Here is a 20237-nt window from a genome sequence, read left to right on the forward strand (position 1 = left end):
ATGATACTCAGCACTTTTGTCTACATCGCTTCAATATTGCTTCTTTATTTACGCAATAGAACACATAGAATTATTAACATTGGGTTCATTTTTGAATATCTGTATTCCATCTTCGACAGCAATCCACAGGGAGCCTTTAACTAGTCCGACAGACTTGGGATTATTTAGACCATCTGATGCATTCACTAGACGCCGTTTATACTTTAGATTGTTATTCAGTATAAAAACACAATGATGTCGACAGTCCGACACTAAAATATTTCCTTTCGCATCAGTACATATTCCGAAACATTCAAAGTCATTTTCTGGAGCATAACCGATTACCCCTTGAAACGATTCAATAATGGTACCGGATATGGGATTTCTCTTTTGAATAAGAGATGTTGTCGGCTGACCAAAAGCTTTTACGTAAAAAAAGTATATGCCTTCCTCAGTACTTAGAATTTCGTTTGGTATGTGGCAAATATTTTGATAAAATTCTATGCGACGAACTACCACCCCTTCTAAGTCCAAATGTATGAATGCATATTTATAACCTTGATCCTCTTGTACTGTAGATAGAAGTAAAACTATAATGCTATCTTCCATAGTGACACATGCGCAATGAGGAAAGAACGGTTGTTTTCCTGAATTGGCAAACAAAATTAGTCGATTCTCATTTACAAGTTGCATTATTTTTGTGTCTTTGATCAGTATGATAAACACACACTGGTGTCTCAACATGCCTATGTCACACACGTTTTCTGCATAAGTTTTCTCATCTAATGTATGATTAGTGATTTTATGTAATTTGTTACCGGAAATTATCCATGCATTTTTGTCTGAAATCGGCACGATTTTCGTAATGTGTTGGTACTTGTATGATCTATCGATACTGATCTTGTAAAACATTGAATATTCTTCATGTTTGTCATTACAATCTTTCTGTTGTGTATCGGTTTTGCCTTTTTTTATACAATTGGCTTCGGAACTATTATTTTTTGAGTCAGAATAACGCTGGTTTTCGGTCTGAATAGACACGTCACGACAGAGAGGCGGGTTTTGATGTTCACTTTTATCGATCTCATCACTTTTTGCTTCATTATTTTGACCGTGTGAAAAAATAAGTTGTCCGACTGACATTTCTTGGTCGTTTGGTCTGAAAGTGAATTGTTCAAGGAAATGCTTATGAGAATTCGCGGAAAGAAGACAAGACTTTATTTCTGTCAATATATTGACGACACTCCAAAATTCTAATTCCTGAAGATTAGTAGTATCTATTATCAAGAATGCTAATCGAACGTTTTCTATGCGATCCAATGTTTCTTGAATTGCTGTTTTCTTATTTGAGACTGTATCATTTAATTGCGTAAGAAGATCCTTTTTTAACATATCAACCCGTTTCTTCCTATTTTCCGTATGATACGCGATACTATGTTCAATCTCATCCCGTAAACCTAGAAGTCTATCTATAGACGATCCATTAAAAATTATCTCGTGTTCTTTTCTTAACACTAACCTCTTGAATTCATCACGAATGTTTGTTTCGGCATCTCGTATTTGACAAAAAATATGCTTTTGATGGAACTGGCCTAAACAATGGAAACAAACAAAATCCATACATTCTTTGCAGTAGAGCTGACAACTTTCTTCGTGGTGAAACCTACATCGCACTAGGTTGTTCGAGTCCATTTGGTGTTTCACTGATATATTATTCGCCATGATTACACCATTTATGTTAAAACTTGAATATTTTGTGCTTGTTATCATCATCTGATAACATGAAATAGTTAAATATTTTCGTTATCATAAAAATGAGCTTGATTTCTGATAATTTAAATCTATATATTCAGATAAGTATTTATGTGTGTGTTTGAATCAACCGTATACTAGAGATATCTATTTTATATATCTCTGGTTATACACAATCGAGTAATAGAAATAAATTTTATATAAATTTGAATATCAACCTGATGAGGAATATTTGATCATATTTTTTTTTATTTAAGATAAAAAATTGATACTGATAACATTTGGAAAGTAACGTTCATACCTTCGGAGTAGTTTTAGTTTAACCTAAGATAAGCTTTGATCAAATTTAGCAAAATATAATATATGTATATTCATAGTCCAATCGACGACTAATCATTTGCTAACGGGGTTTTAAATGCTTCGTCCATTTTAAAACAAATTATTTCTCGACTTTCGCTAGCAGACAATTATGAATCGTCTCGAATATTCCAAACCTGGATCTTCCCTTTTATGAATACCTCAAGAAAATTAAAACATCGAGAAAATACATCGAATGGAAAATTGTTGGATAACAGAAATACGTACTGAACTCCAGAGGAAAATTCAAACCAGAACGTCCCTTAACAAAAGAAAAAATCAATAGCTCTAACACATCAAACAAATCGAAAGCAACTCTCATATTCCTGACTTGGTTTATGCATTTTCTTATGGACTCTCATGCGCAACACGACGGGTGACACATGTGGAGCAGGATTTATGTACCCTTTTAAGTGATCAGCGATCACCCCAAATATTATGGGGTTCGTGTTCCTCAGTCTGTAGTTTGTTTATGTGCTGTGTTTTGTGTACTGTTGTTTTCCATCTAGTCGTTTCGGGGTTGTGTTTTGGGAAGGACATTGTCAGTTTGATTTCGATTTATTAATATTCCTTTGATATCTTTTGTCTTTTTTATGACCGGTATTTTAACTGTAGTTTTAAAAGTTTAAAAAAAGAAAGTAGTATGAAGGATCTGTATATAATATAAATTAAAGCAACAACATTTGGAGCAGCGTAAACTGCTGGACACCTTTTTTGTCATGCTTAAGAGGATTTAAAATCAAACGTTGTTCAAATCTTACTTTAAGTACACTTATGATGGACAAATCATGTTAAACACAATAAAAACAAATACATCAGTCGAAAAAGAAACTGTACTAATATAAAAAGAAATGCATGAATTACGCTCCTTTGAATTGTACATCTGTTTTAGTTGAGGAGCTAAAGACACCAGAGGAACATTCAAATATTTTGAAAATGAACAGACAAACAAACAATAGTAAACAACTCACAACATAGAAAACAAGAGACTGAGAAACACAAACCGAATCATAAAGTGTGTGGTGATCTCTGGTAATCCGGAAGGGTACGAATATCCTGATCCACATGTTGCACTCTTCGTCTTGGAAATCTAATCACAAACCTGGTAATAAGTCTAATTATGAAAAGGGTGCGGTATTCAAATCAAATCAACAATAGTAATACATGTAGTATCAATTAAAATCTATGAAACGCTATTTCATAACGGTCAACCAAGTCGTGATGGTGTCTTTAAAGCTTACGAAAGATGACTTCAATATCAACGCGTGGGACTCTTGGTTTAGTATGTTCCTTAGCAACCCTTTATCAAGGAAATTGTGATAGGAAATACAAGCCCTGGAATATCGTGTCAACTGGGAGATAGATACTCCGTATGCAGGCCTTACTAAAATATGGTTCTACATAGAAATGGAAAGTTCACAATTCGAAGCTGAAATCATCACGTCTGTCGTAAAGTTTTGTTTTCAACCGGCCCCCATTATCAATGTAATGTCTAGATGTAAGTCAAGATATGAGGCAGGCTTAACTGTATCTGTTATATCCTTTATCTCAAGTTCGATGGGATAGATTCGTTCAACATAGTCACCAAATTTAGTGAGATCATTTGCTGACAACGCCAACGTATATTTGGGTATAAAATTAGTTTACAGAGTGTATTGTGTTATTCGTTATTGTATGTATTTGCATCAGAATATCAATGCAATGTTTGCCACTTAAAGATAAAAAAAGGGGGGTGAGTTACCGAAGGTATTCATATTCAAAGTGGAAAACAAACTGGCAATAAAAATAAAACACTAATTATAATAAAAGACAAACAACAAGTACACAAAGCCCAACATGGAAAACTAAACACTGAGCAGCAAGATAAGCAAGTAGTCATTTTCCAGGATAATGCAATTTTCATTTGTGTGAACTATACAAGCAATTACATGCATGTGAACTATTGAGATTTGAAAATAGTAAAATTTTAGAATATTTTGATGGCAGATCTTTTCTCCATCTCATGTAGATAATTCAATACAGAAATAAAACAGAATTACAAATAATCACAATTTTATTTAAATTAATTATAAATAACAATAACAACAGAGACATTAAATAAATATGAATCACATTTATAAAATATTCATTCACTTACAACATTTGCAAAAATAAAATATAACTTTGATTTGAATCGATCAATGAAAACATATTTACAATATTATGCATACAATCATATGTGTGAAAAAGGTATGGGTATCACATAAAAACGTTGATTCAGAGGAACATTTATAATACTACAATGAAAGTGTGAACAGATACATAGATAAATAATCATTCTGTCCAATTTAGGGATTCATCAAAATTCCCTTTGAATAGAAATTATTATTTAGAATGAAAGACAAAGGTTTTGGACTAGAGTTTTATCTATAATTCACTTTTTTCTCCTTCTGATGAAGAACCAGACCCTTGATATACTTTACTGACAATAGGATTAGCAATGTCTTCTAAGGATTTCTTCTGTTCTTTAAGTTCTTCTAACGAAGGATCTGAATTATTTTCCAACCATTTAATTTTTTCTTCAATCGCATTTTCAATGGTTGACTTGTCGTCATCTGTCAGTTTTCCACCTAATTTTTCTTTATCACCGATTTGATTTTTGAGGTTATAGGTCAAACTTTCAAGTTCATTTTTAGCATCAACTTTTTCTTTTATAGCCTTATCTTCATCTGCAAATTTTTCAGCATCATTTATCATACGATCAATATCTTGTTGTGAAAGTCTGTTATCATCCTTTTGAATAACAATATTGTTTTTCTTACCCGTACCTTTATCTTCTGCACTTACTTCTAAAATCCCGTTAGCATCAACAGCGAACGTGACTTCGATCTGTGGTATTCCTCGTGGAGCTGGTGGGATTCCAGTCAAATCAAATTTTCCCAATATGTGATTGTCTTTTGTCATTGTTCTTTCACCTTCAAAAATCTGTATTGTTACGGCATTTTGGTTATCGGCTGCTGTTGAAAATATTTGTGATCTTTTTGTTGGTATTTGGGTGTTTCGCGGGATCAGTTTTGTCATGACACCACCAACGGTTTCAATACCAAGTGTTAGGGGATTAACATCCATCAATAACAGTTTTCCGGTCTCTTCCTCTCCACTCAGGATGCCACCTTGAACAGCGGCACCAAAAGCCACAGCCTCATCTGGATTTACCCCTCTGTTTGGCTCCTATAAAATTATAAATTTGAAATGACCTAACATTAAATATCTTTTTTGTCTTGATCATGTTGACCTTATTTTTCGTTGTTGGGATATACAAATACCCGACCACGTCCACTCTGTGTTTTTGTTATATTTATTTCTATTTGTATCCATCGGATAATTTACGGTTTTTTAACTGATTTTTTTATAGTTTTTTCTTATATTGTACTGTTACACCACTATCCCATTTTAGGGGGAGGGTTTGGTATCCCGCTAACATGTTTAACCCCCGCCACATTCTAAATGTATGTGCCTGTCCCAAGTCAGGAGCCTGTAATTCATTGGTTGTCGTTTTTCATTCATTTGTTGTACATAAATTAGGCCGTTTGTTTTTTCGTTTGAATTGTTTTACATTTGTCATTATGGGGCCTTTTATAGCTGTTTATGCTGTATGGGCTTTGCTCATTGTTGAAGGCCGTACCGTGACCTATAATTGTTAATTTCTGTGTCATTTGGTCTCTTGTGGAGAGTTGTCTCATTTGCAATCATACCACATCTTCTTTTTTATATTTATATGGTTCCGGCTAAATTTTTTTTTACATAGCTCTTCAAATGTTTCGGTTCACATTAATTTTTGGCTTTAAAATATTAGATCTTGAGCAATCCTGGTGAAGGTAAATAAAGAAAAGCGTTTTGGTTGCATGAAATTTGAAACGTGTTGTTTTCATATTATTAAAGAAAATGCAAACAACATAGAAACTTCTTGAGAACATTTTCTTTTTTAAACAAATATATATATATAGAACCCCTTAAAAAATATGAAAAGATGATAAGATTAATAAGAACAAAAACAAACACTCACCTTGCCGCTAAAGTAGTCTTTGAGAAGTTGCTGAACTTTAGGAATTCGTGTAGAACCACCAACAAGGACTACTTCGTCAATATCAGATTTCTTCATGTTGGCGTCATCTAATACTTTCTGTACTGGTTTCATGGTAGATTTGAATAAATCCTGAAAGACAAAGTTTCATATTCATTAATACAATAGGTTCCTTGTCTACATTAATTTGTTGTGGTTGGCAAATTGAATGTATTAGAAAATTTGTATTAAGAAGTGAAATAAAAAAAAAGCCGAATTTTCTATTCAAGAAAAAAACATTCTACATTTTCATTAGCTTAATTTGACCCCATGCTTAGCCTGTACAGTACCAAAATTCGATAAAAAGTTTAAAATGCACCATTGATTGATAAATTGTTCTTCCCTCAACGTCTAGTGACAAATGTTTCATGCATATCCTTTTCGATCTTTTCAAATGTAATTTAGCATACACAAAAGAATTTTAATTGTCTGAAGAGTTGCAATTCTAATCTCTTTCGTCCTATATTGCAGAATCGGTTAATGCATAATTAAGGGTTTTTTTCTACGAGCATGCCAGTGTAACAAAAAGTTTACTATTTACATGGTGTATGTCAATATTCTCAAATCTGTTATGATATACATAAAAAAGAAGATGTGAAGGACAGATTGTCAATGAGACAACTCTCCACAAGACACCCACATGACACCGAAATAACAACTATATTATGTCTAACCATACAGCCTTCAACAATGAACAAAGCCCATACCATATAGTTACCTATAAAAAAAACGAAATGACAAATGTAAAACAATTCGCACTTAATGCTGGTGTCTGTTATATGGTCGAGTTGTTGTCTCTTTGGCACATTACCCATTTCCATTCTCAATTTTATTAAATTTCAAAACTTACCATATTTAATTCTTCAAACTTGGCCCTAGAGAGTGTTTCTGAGAAATCATTTCCTTCAAATAATGATTCAATTTCTACTCTTGTTTGATGTGCAGACGACAGGGCTCTTTTAGCTTTTTCGACCTCACGTCTCAGTTTCTGCATGGCATGTTTATCTTTTCTCATGTCTTTTCCTGTTTTCTTTTTATAGACTTTTATAAAATGTTCCATAACTCTCTGGTCAAAATCTTCTCCTCCCAAATGTGTATCGCCATTCGTTGCTATGACTTCGAATATTCCATTATCGATCGTTAAGATGGAGACATCAAAAGTTCCTCCTCCAAGATCAAACACAAGAACATTTTTCTCCCCTTTCTTATCAAGTCCATAAGCAATAGCTGCTGCAGTTCTGAAAAGTAAGAGGATATCAATGCAATGCACAACGAATCAAATATAAAGGATCTGTCATATTCCAGAAAATGTTTCTGAAGATCCTTTTTTATATTATTAATGATACTGCTACTTTAGTTATAGGTGTTATTCGGTGATTGTTATCTGTAGTGGCTTTGCTGTCAAATAATTTATTATTTGCTGAAATTAAATAATAACAGAAAAATATTGTGAGAGGAGTATATAAAGTTTAGATTTTATCTACAATGTAAATAAAGATTTGGTAAGTGGTAACTTATGTTTAACCCCATAACTTAGAGCGGCTACATAATCCTTGTTCAAAAATAGAGTTACTTTTCTTTGATTATACAATACTAGCATATTATACTTACGGTTCGTTGATGATTCTCATAACATTGAGACCAGCAATCCTTCCAGCGTCTTTAGTGGCCTGTCGCTGGGCGTCGTTGAAGTAAGCCGGGACAGTAACAACAGCATTGGTCACCCTTTTACCAAGATAGCCCTCAGCAATGTCCTTCATCTTACCCAAGACCATTGCAGATATTTCCTCTGGTGCGAACACTTTCAAAGAATCTCCAACTTTAGCTTGTATATGTGGCTTGTTTTTCTTATTGACGACTTTAAATGGATAATGTTTGATGTCTTTCTGTACAGCTTCATCATTCCATTCTCGACCAATCAGACGCTTGACGTCAAATATCGTATGTTCAGGGTTGGTTGTCAGCTGGTTTTTAGCTGCATCTCCTATAAGACGATCGCCTTCTTCAGTAAACGCTACGTAAGACGGAGTGATTCTGTTTCCCTGGTCATTTGCGATTATTTCAACTCTTCCATTTTTGAAAACGCCAACACTAAAATAAAGAAACTCGATTTTATATAATAGATTCATCATATAGTGTAGCAGTGATGCTAAATTGTGTTAGTTTTGCATGTCCCTGTAACCTTCTATTGATATATTATATGTGAAAATCATATTTGATGAAGTGAAAAAAAAACAGGAAAAAAGCGGAAGCCGTGGTGTTGTTTGTTAAAGTTCGAGTTTTGGGGGATATATCAATGGAATCCAATCAGAAAAAAATGGATTGTTAATGGAAAGAACATCATTAATATATCTGAAAGTGAAATTAAACGGTCTGGCTTCTTTGGTCTTTCTTGTTTTGACAAGTGTCTGAAGGAACTCCAATTCATATGAAAGTAAGAAGAGGTAGACAAGGAGATGCGCACAGTTTGTTCCCATAGGAAAGCTGAAAATTTATAAAATCTTGAAATTAGGCACTGTAAATGCTTTGAACACGGTTTTCATAATGAAATATTATAATAAAGGAAAAAATAGTAATTGTTATGACTTTGAACTTACCAAGAATAAGTAGTTCCAAGATCTATACCAATAACTGTTCCAATATCCTCGTCTTTTGCCATTGCGCATGACAGGAACACAAGCACACTAACTCCAATTATAAGAAACTTCATCATGTGCATGTCTATAAGAGAGGAAATAAAATACACATAATTTTTTTTTTCTAATTAACATCTTCGAAGAAAATGTTGAACATGATGGTATTGAGAATTTTACAATAACTTCAAAAAAGTTACTTGAACACATATCTAGCATATACAATTTTAGGTTGAGATTTGTTCGTTTCTTCATTAAATAAAATCGACCAATATTTGATCCAAAACTTTGAAATTCCATATACGTAATATATTCAATTCAATTCAATTCAAATATTCATTGTCACTTAAAATATTAACAATGAGTTTGTGACAAATTATATAAACATACCATTGGCGGATCCAGGGAGGGGAGGTGTATTCCGGGGGTTGGACCCCCTTTTTTTGGCCGATCAATGCATTTGAATGGGGACATATAGTTGGAACCCCCCCCCCCCTTTAAAATGGCTGGATCCGCCCCTGCATACACAAAATACATTTCACAGACAAAACCATAAGAAGCGGCTGAAACCTCGAGGAAAACATATTATAGAAATATAGAAAAGTTATATATATATATAACATGTATAATGATACATGTAATACAATATGCACTCACTTATTTGTATTTAGTTTTAAATGATATTTTGTTTACGGTGTGGTCTTTAAGTATACACCATAATAAAATATATACAACTCCTAATGATTTAAAAAAAAATGTTGAAATAATTATATAATCGCGAATGTCCAATGGTAGATTATTCTATTTTAGAGCTTTTCGTTTAGTTACGGACCTAATTTATCTACATGTATATCAGGTGGTACACGAAATATGGGATGATATATTCTTGATATTTTCAAATCATCAAACTTCCCTAACAAATATTCCTTTACAACTTTTAAAGGTATTCGGTTTTTATAAAACTGAAATATCCCCAAGAAAAAAAAAACATATCTAAATAGTGAACTGAAGAACCGAATACCTTCTGTAACAAAAATAAAAATCAAATTCAATTTTACCTGTATTTTCAATGATGAGAACCATCATAGTCTATGTTCGTCCTGAAATTGCATGAAATATTTGCCACTGAACTTTAAGCAATATTAACTAATCGTATATAATTATACTATGTAATATATGTACTTACTGTGAGATGTTAAATCAGGTTTTGTAATTATTTAACAGTTTAGGTATACTAATTTCTTTCTTCCGGTAAACAATAAAATAGTTGAAGTCTGAGGTTGAAGATCTCCGGTATAGGTTGATTGAATTGTAAGCTTTGTATCAAAGGTGAATAAAATAATATGAATTTGCATTTGATTTTATACTAAATTATTTCTCATAGTACTTAGTATAAGTTGTCGTGTCATTTATTTATTTGTCGTAATCATTTTCGTAGTAAATTCATTAAGTATACGTGTTATTGATAAGTACACGTGTTATTTAAATTCTATACGCCGGTAAAATGTAAACAAACAAAAGTTGCATCATTCAGTATAGAAAGCTGACGTAATACATCAATATATTAGATATCTATTTTTAGATCGGAGTGAATTATTACCTAGAAAATTTTATGCGCATTTCTATAAAGCTGGTCACCCAGTCAACAGGCTTAAACTAAAGCTTGTTTTTCATTAAAGAAAATGGAACTTTTAAAATAAAACAGAGGTATAGAAAAATCTAGAAATATCATAAGTAACTGTATATAGCATATTTATATACAATCTTGACAATCTTGATATCGGGATTTCCCATAGTTTAAATAGAGAAAAATTAAATAGGTCAATGTAAAGGTAAAAATATCAACTAGAAAATACTAGTTGATCTATTGGAACATTTGATCTATTGGAACATTTGATCTTCTTTTCAAATTTGTCGAATCAATTATGTACAGTCAAACATATAATACTATACACTGCACAGTCAATAGCATTTTTTTTTATACTTTAGATATATTTTCTTTTTTTTTAGGCTAGAAATAACAGAAAGCATGCGTATACATGTATATGCAATACAATTAAAGTATATTGAAAATTAGACAGGCATTTCGGGGGCATGTACCCGTCTTTTTTGTGTTTACATTCTTAAGCGCACAATCTTAAATTATATCGTTGTTAATACATGTCCCCACCGCAACCCATGGCCACCATCTTATTTCTGAATAATTCGAGAAGTGGGATGCACGTTTAAATTAAATCTTAACTCGTTAAATGTGATGTGTCACTTAATTTAACCTGTTAAGCTGTTTAATGTGATCTTAAGGAAGCTTGAAAGTGAACGGAAATTGTGGTTCCATATAACGACATTTTGAAGCTGCAGTTGTGATGTGTCATGAAAAAATATCTTTCATAATATAAGTTCCAAGTGAAAAAAAATATTCTGTAGTACATGTATTATTCTCACTGGAACACATACAGTCAAACGGAACTAAGGGTATAAAACATCCAACTGGAACTTACATGGCATTGTTTACAATGAAGGTTCGTGTAGAACTGGCACGCCCCCTTTATATATAGGAAAAATTTGGTAGATTATATATATAAGGATTCAATGAAGCAAGACTGGAGTAGCCCCCTTAGGTCAGTCAGCGCCCCCCACCCCACTTTTATAAAGTTCTGGCCATGATCCGCCAATGTGATATCTGTGTTCTATAGGGCGGAGTGATATTTTTATAAAGAAGGATTTATCTCTCCCTAAAGACCCAGTCCCACTAGACCACGATTGCACCACGTTCACCGCGATCTAAAATAAATTCCGATCGTGGTGAGGTCGCGGTATGAGCGGCATGAAAATGTATATTTTCATTGCTTTCACGATGCTACTACGTTCTCATTACGCTTCTACGACGATCCTTCTACGATTATACCACGTTCTCACCGCGCTTATTCTGCGACCTCACAACGCTTATAAGATCTTTCTACGCTCATCACGTTCTCACCACGACCCGATACCACGAGCTATCCACTAACCACGCTTCTACTGCGATTATAGTACGTTCTTACCACGATTAATATTATACTACGTTCATAACGCGATCTTACTATGTTCTCAGCAATAACGTCAACATCATGTTCCAAATCAATACAGTTCCATTCCTTCTGTTTCTGTTTAATACGTAGATTTCTCAGAAACAATACAGTCATGCCACCAAAATCGACTAAAACACGTGGGTGTGGTGGTAGGGGTTGACGTAGAGGCAAAGGGAGCTCTGATAGTAACGAATCCTGATCCAGCAGAGATGTCGGACCGACCAATCCAACCTAAATTACAACCTATTGCTGGTCCATCAAACTAAAATGACGATATTTTAATGAACAAAAGCAGAGATGACACAGATGTGTCAATAGATATAGGAAGATGTGGTATGAGTGTCAATGAGACAACTCTCCATCCAAGTAACAATTTATAAAAGTAAACCATTATAGGCCAAGGTACTGCCTTCTACACGGAACCTTGGCTCACACCGAACAGCAAGCTATATGGGACCCCAAAATTAATAGTGTGAAACCATTCAAACAGGAAAACCAACGGTCTAATCTATATAAAAACGAGAAGCATGGTTGAGCCGTTAGAGAAAAAGAAGTCCTAATTACATACAGACAAATAAAACCTGTAGAGATTTAATATATTTTAAGTGAAAATGACAATGAGAATGATGGTCATAGTATGAACGTAGTGATGTCGTAAGAAGAGCGTGATGAGGACGACAAGGGCGTACTACAATCGTACTGTGGTCTTGAACTGCGAGTTGTAAACGTGGTATGATCGTAGTGGAAGCGTAGTTAGGTCGCGGTGAGAACGTGATGGTCGTAGTGAGGTCATAATAACGTCGCTGTGAGATCGTAGCGCTGTCTCTCCGAATAGAATCACGCTTTCGCTCGCTCTCGCTACGATGGTACAGCGACCTTTGCGATCTTACCACGACATAAGTGCGCTCTCACTACGCTTCTAATACGACCTGATTTCACCACGACCGCACCACGATTGTTTTGAACATGTTCAAAGTTTGTCACGCTCATCACGATCTTGAAGACCTCACCACGACCGTGATACGATTTGTTTTTAATTTTTAAGACATATAAACTAAATATTTCCTGTATACAATTACCTTAGTCGTCCAAGTACAGGCTAAGGGTCCCTGTTTACAAAATGAACCATCTATCCTGGGTTAATAGAAGGCTATAAAAATGTAGTCCACTTATTACCTTGGATATACAATTCGTGTAAAAACTATATCCATACAATGTTAGAAGCATCTAACAGTTCTATTCTTTAATTTCAAAATAGTATAAGTAAATAATAAGATATTCACACTAAAGATGTGCATTTACTACAATAAACATGATAGGCTAAATTACATTTTTTTTCTATGTTTGTATAAATAGATAAAATCTGTATTCTTATACGATAAACCATAAAAAATGTACTTTGACTCATGACAAGCTTAATACTATATTTACTGTCTAAATTTTCCTTATAACCGACTCCAATTTTGTCTTCTCAATGATGTCAACGCCTTTCAAAAGAAATCAAAATTTAGATTAATTTTCAAGTTTTGTTTCCAGATTTTATAAATATCTTGCGGTGCTTTAGGCGTTTTGTCAAATTTTATTGAATTCCTAATTTTCCATAGTGTCAATTTAAAATATATGATAATTATGTTTAAAAAATTATCATATTTTAATTCTTTTCGTGTTTTTACCTAATAGAATGTCCTTTTCAACAAAAGGATTATTTATTGGAGATTTTTTTAAATTAACTGTGATGTACTACACCTGAAAAATAAGTGTTGCAGGGTTTCTATATCACTGTCATTTTGACAAATGTGGCATTTTCCATTTGATATCTTCATTTTGTTTTAATCTTTCTTCAGTATATAAAGTATTGTGCATGGATCTCCATTGAAATTCTTTTACTTTATTTTCAATTTTCAAATGTTCTTATCCCGACCATATATTTTCTCGAGGTATATTTGTTCCAAATAAGTACATAAATCACTAAAAGTTCATTGTCTATAACATCCATTCCTTGAATTCACATACTTCCATTTGCATTTCACTTGACTTCTAAATTCTTTAGAAGTTGTATGCGGCAGATATGTATTTTGTAACAGAAGTCTCTATATAGCCAGTGACTCAATATTCATCTTCTGGGTTTTGCTGAGGTTTTGCAGATTGCAGAAAACTGAAAAATCAAGCAAAAGTGCTACAATGTTTTGGTTGATGTTAAAGAGTTGTTCCCATCCTTTGCAGCCTATGATATTTGTGACCAGGACTTTGAGAGGAAGGAAATACTTCATACGAGTTTCCCTTAAAGCTGGACAAAATGTAAAGACGTGCATTAAATCTTCGTCCTCCCTATGGCACAGCAGACATGTTGCATTTTGTCGGCCTGTACCAAGTATGTATCAGTGAGCATACTAGCTTTGATCATGCTTTTCCGTACGACTAATAAGCTCTGTGATGCGAATTCCCAGACTGGGTGAACAATACCTATCTCTAAGATGGTTGTGTTAAGGAATCTCAATGAGGATTTTGCATCTGCCGTTTCTTGTAGTTCAGAGGTCCAGTATTTGTTGATTGTGGATCTCAGGCTTTTTTCCATACAACTTTTGAAGGCAGTTTTCTACTGGAGTCAAGAATGTTTGGCAGGTTGTATTGTTGTACCAATAAGATTGATTGATGAAAGAAGCTTTTAGGATTTTTGGAATTGACGGATATTTGTCTTTTAAGAATTTCCATAATTTAGAGTTGTCACAAGATAGAATTCCATGTAAGAGAGTCAGTTTCTTTCTGTGGATTTCTCCTTCTACATGTAGGACACCCAATAGTAAATAAATGACAGGTATAGCCGTTCTTTTAAAGAATGATTGTATGGATCTAAGAGTTTCTTTGTGAAACTTTTCCAGTAGTTCCATTTGAGCATTGGTAAGACTTCTAAGCCATATACGAGTCTAGGCAATACATAGCTTTTGTATATTGTAACGGAGATTTTGGGATTTAAGCCGTTGGTTCCATGTAGACCTGAGTTCATTAGAGTTCTTCTTGCAGATTTGATGCGTTCCTCTATGTTGATATCACATTCATTTCTAGCTGTTCGTTTTATACCCAGATGTACAATTTCTTCAGAAGCAGACTTGGGGTAATTGTAATTGTAATCATTAATCAGCTGTAATTGATTACAATTTTTCAAGTAATCAGTGTAATCATTAATCAGCCAAAAATCTGATTACATGTAATTTAATTTAATCAATTACTTTTCAAAATACCCTGTAATCATGATTACTTTTTGATTACTTCTGATTACAATGAAAAAAATCTAAAATTGTGTTTTGGTCATTAAATGAACCTCTTTGTTATTCATATTTGATAAATTTTTAACATACTAAAATGGTTTGGTTACTTTACGCATGTCTACTTCAGTAAAAAATAAACTGTTACAGTATTGAAAAGTCATCTTTAGCCTAAGCAGAGACATATAATACAATTATATACCTTTTATCTTGGTAAAAGATATTGTACATACATGTATATTCATCATTTTATAATGATCTTCATATTAATATTTGATAATAACTGTAATATATTCAAGTAATACTTTTCTTTAACCCTGAATTATAATCTTTTGTTAATGTTTGTGATTTTTATCAACTTTGAATTGACAGGTAGGAGACTAATTAAGGTTTGTTTTTATTGCAATTACAAATTGAGTATAGCTGTAGGGAAATATATATGATAAAAGATAAATCAGACATGAACATTTATCTAATTAGCAAAAGCTAACAAATATGTTGTTTAATTTTTGTTTGTATTTGGACATGTAAAATGCAATGATTTTTAGTACTTATATATTGTTTACAATTTGATTAAACACTTCTATTCAAATTTAACATAGTTTTAACTGGTAACTTTATTTCATCCATACTTAAACTTCCATAAACTGCAACTTGGAATACATATAAATTATGAAAGAGGTCAAAAGACAACAAAAAACTCTTGATTATGATTTATCTTTATTAAATTTAATTCAAAATAATTCAGAGATCATTGGTGATAAAATGTAATGTATATATATGTAGTGAAATTTGGTGTTTATTTAAATAAATGAAGTGAAATTTGGTGTTTATTTAAATAAATGAAGTTTAATTTGAAGTTATCATTTTATAATTGAACCAATTAAAATACTTTCTCAAAAATGCTATAGTGTTATTGAACGTTTATTCATTCACATCATTCAAAATGTGTTGTTTTTAAATTCATTGTAATCATGATTACTTTGCCAATGTAATCATTAATTTAATCAGATACTTTCAGAAATGATGTAATCATTAATTTAATCGTACAAATGACAAAGTAATTGTAATTTAATCAATTACATTGAAAGTAATCGGACCCATCTCTGTTCAGAAGCAGAAATTACCTTTCCTGACATGTTCCAGGAGTAAGGCTTGGGATTTTTTGATGATTTATAGTGAATAATTTTGGATTTAGTTATGAATAGTATACTGATGTTGATTTGCATATCTCTGTAGAATGTTAAGCATCACCTGAAGTTCTTCTGGATTTGAGCTCAGTAGTGCTACATCATCAGCACACGTTGGTGCACCACAGTATATTGTGCCTAATATAAAGCCTATAAAGAGTTTTCTTACAGTTCTTTAAGAAGATCTTCAACAAATATTTTATATAGGTGGGTTAATAAAATACCCCTTGTCTAACTCCTTGTTGGATGTTAAAGCTGTCACTGAATTCTCCCTGCCATTTAACTTTGGAGGTAAAGACCGCTGTAGAAGTCTTTGATTAGTAACCATATATCAGGGTGTTCCACGGTCGAGAAGCTTGTCAAGAAGAATGGTATGTTGGACGACATCAAAAGCTGATTGGACGTCGACAGTAGCAAGATATAAGGATAATGCACTGCTTATTTTACATTTACACTCTGAGATAATTAGACTTGCGAAGAGTGGCCAAAGACCTGCAGTAAATCCAAATTGTAAGTCAGTATCGGCGTTGATAAAGAGTTTGCCAAGAATGCAGAACTCGTGTAGCCACGGTAACTATTAACCAGAGATGGATTTTTTCCTTCTTTAAGACTAGCGTCAAGATTCCTGATTTGAAGTCAACTGGGACTTTTCTTTCCTGCAAGATTTTATTGAAAATTTTTGTCAGCACTGGTACCACGGTATGTTGAGCATATTTTAGATGTTCTGCACAGATACCGTGTTCGTCCGCTGATTTTCCTGTGTTTATAAGTACTCAATTGCTTGTTTTACTTCCTTTTCTGTGTATGTCAATTGATGGCATAGTCTGACTGAATGTTTCCTTGAGCAACTATTTTCTGTCTTATTTGGCAGAGTTCCAGATATGCGTTGTCATATGAGTTCTCTTTTGGAAGGCTGAGATCTTCGTAGTAGTTTGGGAAGAGAAGTCAAATTTACCGTCAATTTCCAAGCCAGATGTTTCCGTTTTAGATTTTGATTTATTTCTATTAATGAGTTTGAAGAAGAGTTCAGATGAAGGATTGTGTCAATAATTTGCTCATATAGCTTTCTCCTGTCAATTGCATGTTCTTGTCTTTGTGATGCAGCTACGGAGTTTCTTTTCAATTTTGAGATCTTGCTTGCTTTGATGATTTTCTGGTTTGCCCAGAGCTTTCCATGTAGAATAGAGCAGTTTGCAGGTTTTGAGATGTTTCCTGACTTTCGGTGAGGCTTTCCATTTTGGACCTTTTAGCTTGGTCATTTTTGTTTGGACTGCCAGATGCGAAGCTTTTAACAGAATAGATGTCAGAGTTTTAATGCTCTCTGAGGTTGTTTTGTCTTCCCTAATGTCAGTTAGTTTTTCTGAGATAGTATCCCGGTACAGTTGTTCATCAATCTCGTTTCATTTCAGTCTTTGAACAGTCTTTTTATTTTGATAAGAAAAAAATTTCAAGCAGAGGGACAGCAATATTGGTGACCATTGAGACAGGTACATGAGAGGAGACATTAGATGATGTATTTTCCCAGATCTTATGATTACAATAAATATCCTTGTTGTTGGTCAGTATGTAGTCAATTTGAGAAGAAGATTGCCCTGAATGGTGGAAGAATGTTTTTTGTTCACCATAATTTCCGACAGTAAATAGGTCCATTTCCAGAACAAATTGTTTCAAAAGCTGATCATGTTTGTTATTCCTACAGTACTAGTAGCAAGAGTACCATTTAGATCTCCACAGACAATTACTTGGTAAGTTGATTGATATTTCTTTATAATTGAGCGGATTATATCCAAACAGTCGCCATATTCATACTGTGAATCGGTTTCCCTTGTTGGCATGTAAGGGGTACCACGATTACTCGGGATATTACGTTTTTCTCGTATTTCTCGGGAAATCGTGATACATGAAAGTGTTAAATAATTAAGCAGATATTCCAATTTGAGTGTATAAAATAGCGACAATTCTTTCGTTTCCGTCTGGAAGTACAGAACCTGATACGAAAATGAAGACATTCACATAGTTTCTTTCCCCTAATCTCATTGATCCCGCAAGAGCCACATGCACATGTTTGTGACACAGATAAACATTCAGAATGATTTTAAGTAAACTTTGTCTGTCTGATCATGACTATCTTGTGTTCGTATCTTTGATTTTTTTCAGTAAGTTTATTATAAATATTGGGGGGGGGTTTCCCTTCGATTTCCTTACTTTAAGAAACATCAGTATTGCTTGAACCTGAAAGCAACTTTTATGCAAAAATAAGCTGAGATTGCTGTTCGGGGTGAGCCAAGGCTAGCTCTGTCTTGAAGGCTGTACTTTGACCTATAATTGTTAACATTAAATACATTGTGACGGTGGACTTTTTCTCAAATGATATAGCTAAAATTACCTGTTTTCCTTCGATTTTCTTACTTTAAGAAAGATCAGTTTTGCTGGATCCTTGGATCAATTTTCATGCAAACAATTATTATCTGTATTTTCTGTATTTAAAAATATTTTTTTTAGAAACTGGTAAGTTCAAAAAACATATAAAGCAAGATTATAAAACGCAAGATATTTTTTTTTGATCGAGGATCTTGAATTTCAATATTGTTGAAAGCTGAACAGACATGTATATAACTACAACCAGGGACTTTCTATACTAGTCTAGTATATAATTAGTATAGAAAGTCCCTGCTACAACGAAAGGGAGTGTTTACCTACTAAGGCATTGACCATAATCTGATAATGTTCTCTTACGATCGGAAAACTTAAAAAAAAACGATCCAACAGCTGATTCAGCCGGTAACGAATTTCCGATATCTTAAAAGATTCACAATACAAAAGGAACTTCCTCTGCTTAAATAATTGAGCCCCCAAATAAATGTGAATAGTTAAGTTTTTATTCAAAATTATAGAAATCAAAGTTTCATATGTGTTCTCATATGAATACTGACCCCCTCAATACTGAATAACAGACGGACGGCCACACGAAAAAAAATAAAACAAATACTGAAACGGTTTACTTTAGATAAAAAATCCCAATAATGACAGACATATCCCGTATCATGATAACACTGTTAAAACTGTTAACTTGTGTTGTTTATAATATAAATTCAAGTTCTTCGTGTACACATATATTGTCAATATTTTTATTTTTTGACTTCAAAAAAAAATTTTGGTTTAGAAAATTCAGGGGAGGCTGTTGCCTCCCCTGCCTGCCTCCCCTGCCTCATAGGTAGTTACGGCCCTGGTATGGATAGTCGACCTTCCAATGGATAGAAACAAGTGCCTGTGGTTCCAACTATATGTGCCTTGATCGTCAAAAAAAGGGGGGATTCCAACCCCCCCCCCCCCCCGAACTCTCCCCCTGCATGCCCTGGATCTCATTATGCCACTGAGAATGTTAATGGGTTAAACATGCATGTGAGCACTTAACCCTTCCCTAACAGAGAAGGTCCTGATCCTGAAATCCCGGCTTAAAAACATGAAATCCTGAGGACCTAAATTTAGAAAAATTTAAATCCAGAAATGCTGAAGTTGTAAAAAAGAATTCCTGGATCCTGAAAGGGTAAATCCCGAAATCCCAAACTTAAAAACACCCAATCCCAACGTCACGAAAAAGGTCCTGCTCCCCCATAAGTAGACACTCTAAATTATTAGCAAGGAGCTGTGTTGAAGACTCATTGGTGGCCTTCTTTTTTTCCTGTCCTTTGGTCACCTTGTTGTCTCTTTGACACATTGCCCATTTCCCTTCTCAATTTTTAGATCTACTTAAACAAATCACATTTTACTGATATAGGCAGTACGGCTGTCACTCTTTTAATATAGAAGTGATTGCCCATCCTCTTAATGAGGATTTTTTTTTTACCCTCTTTTGTGTTGTGAGCAAAATCCACTGAAGATAAAGAGAAATT

The 20237-nt window shown here is 33.6% G+C and overlaps 1 protein-coding gene across 1 annotated transcript; it reads right to left on the reverse strand.

The window, feature by feature from the left end:
- Nucleotides 1-4123: 4123 nt before the first annotated feature.
- LOC143042362 (endoplasmic reticulum chaperone BiP-like) lies at nucleotides 4124-10159 on the reverse strand. Its single transcript, XM_076214638.1, has 6 exons — nucleotides 10010-10159; nucleotides 8788-8911; nucleotides 7802-8281; nucleotides 7041-7428; nucleotides 6134-6283; nucleotides 4124-5298 (listed from the first exon to the last, which is right to left on the reverse strand). Exons 2-6 carry the CDS (start codon nucleotides 8907-8909, stop codon nucleotides 4495-4497), a joined length of 1944 nt encoding a protein of 647 aa, XP_076070753.1. The 5' UTR covers nucleotides 8910-8911; nucleotides 10010-10159; the 3' UTR covers nucleotides 4124-4494.
- Between the last annotated feature and the right edge of the window lie 10078 nt (nucleotides 10160-20237).

Source organism: Mytilus galloprovincialis, chromosome 8 (assembly GCF_965363235.1).
Source record: "Mytilus galloprovincialis chromosome 8, xbMytGall1.hap1.1, whole genome shotgun sequence".
In the NCBI taxonomy this organism is placed as follows: Eukaryota; Metazoa; Mollusca; class Bivalvia; order Mytilida; family Mytilidae; genus Mytilus; species Mytilus galloprovincialis.

What these genes read in the sequence shown, in the direction of transcription:
- LOC143042362 (XM_076214638.1), bottom strand. Translation starts at nt 8,909, where the DNA reads ATGCACATGATGAAGTTTCTTATAATTGGAGTTAGTGTGCTTGTGTTC. An exon ending in AGTTTGAAGAATTAAATATG is followed by an intron (nt 6,284 to 7,040) that starts GTAAGTTTTGAA and finishes TTTGTCTTTCAG; the next exon opens with GATTTATTCAAATCTACCAT. An exon ending in AAGACTACTTTAGCGGCAAG is followed by an intron (nt 5,299 to 6,133) that starts GTGAGTGTTTGT and finishes ATAATTTTATAG; the next exon opens with GAGCCAAACAGAGGGGTAAA.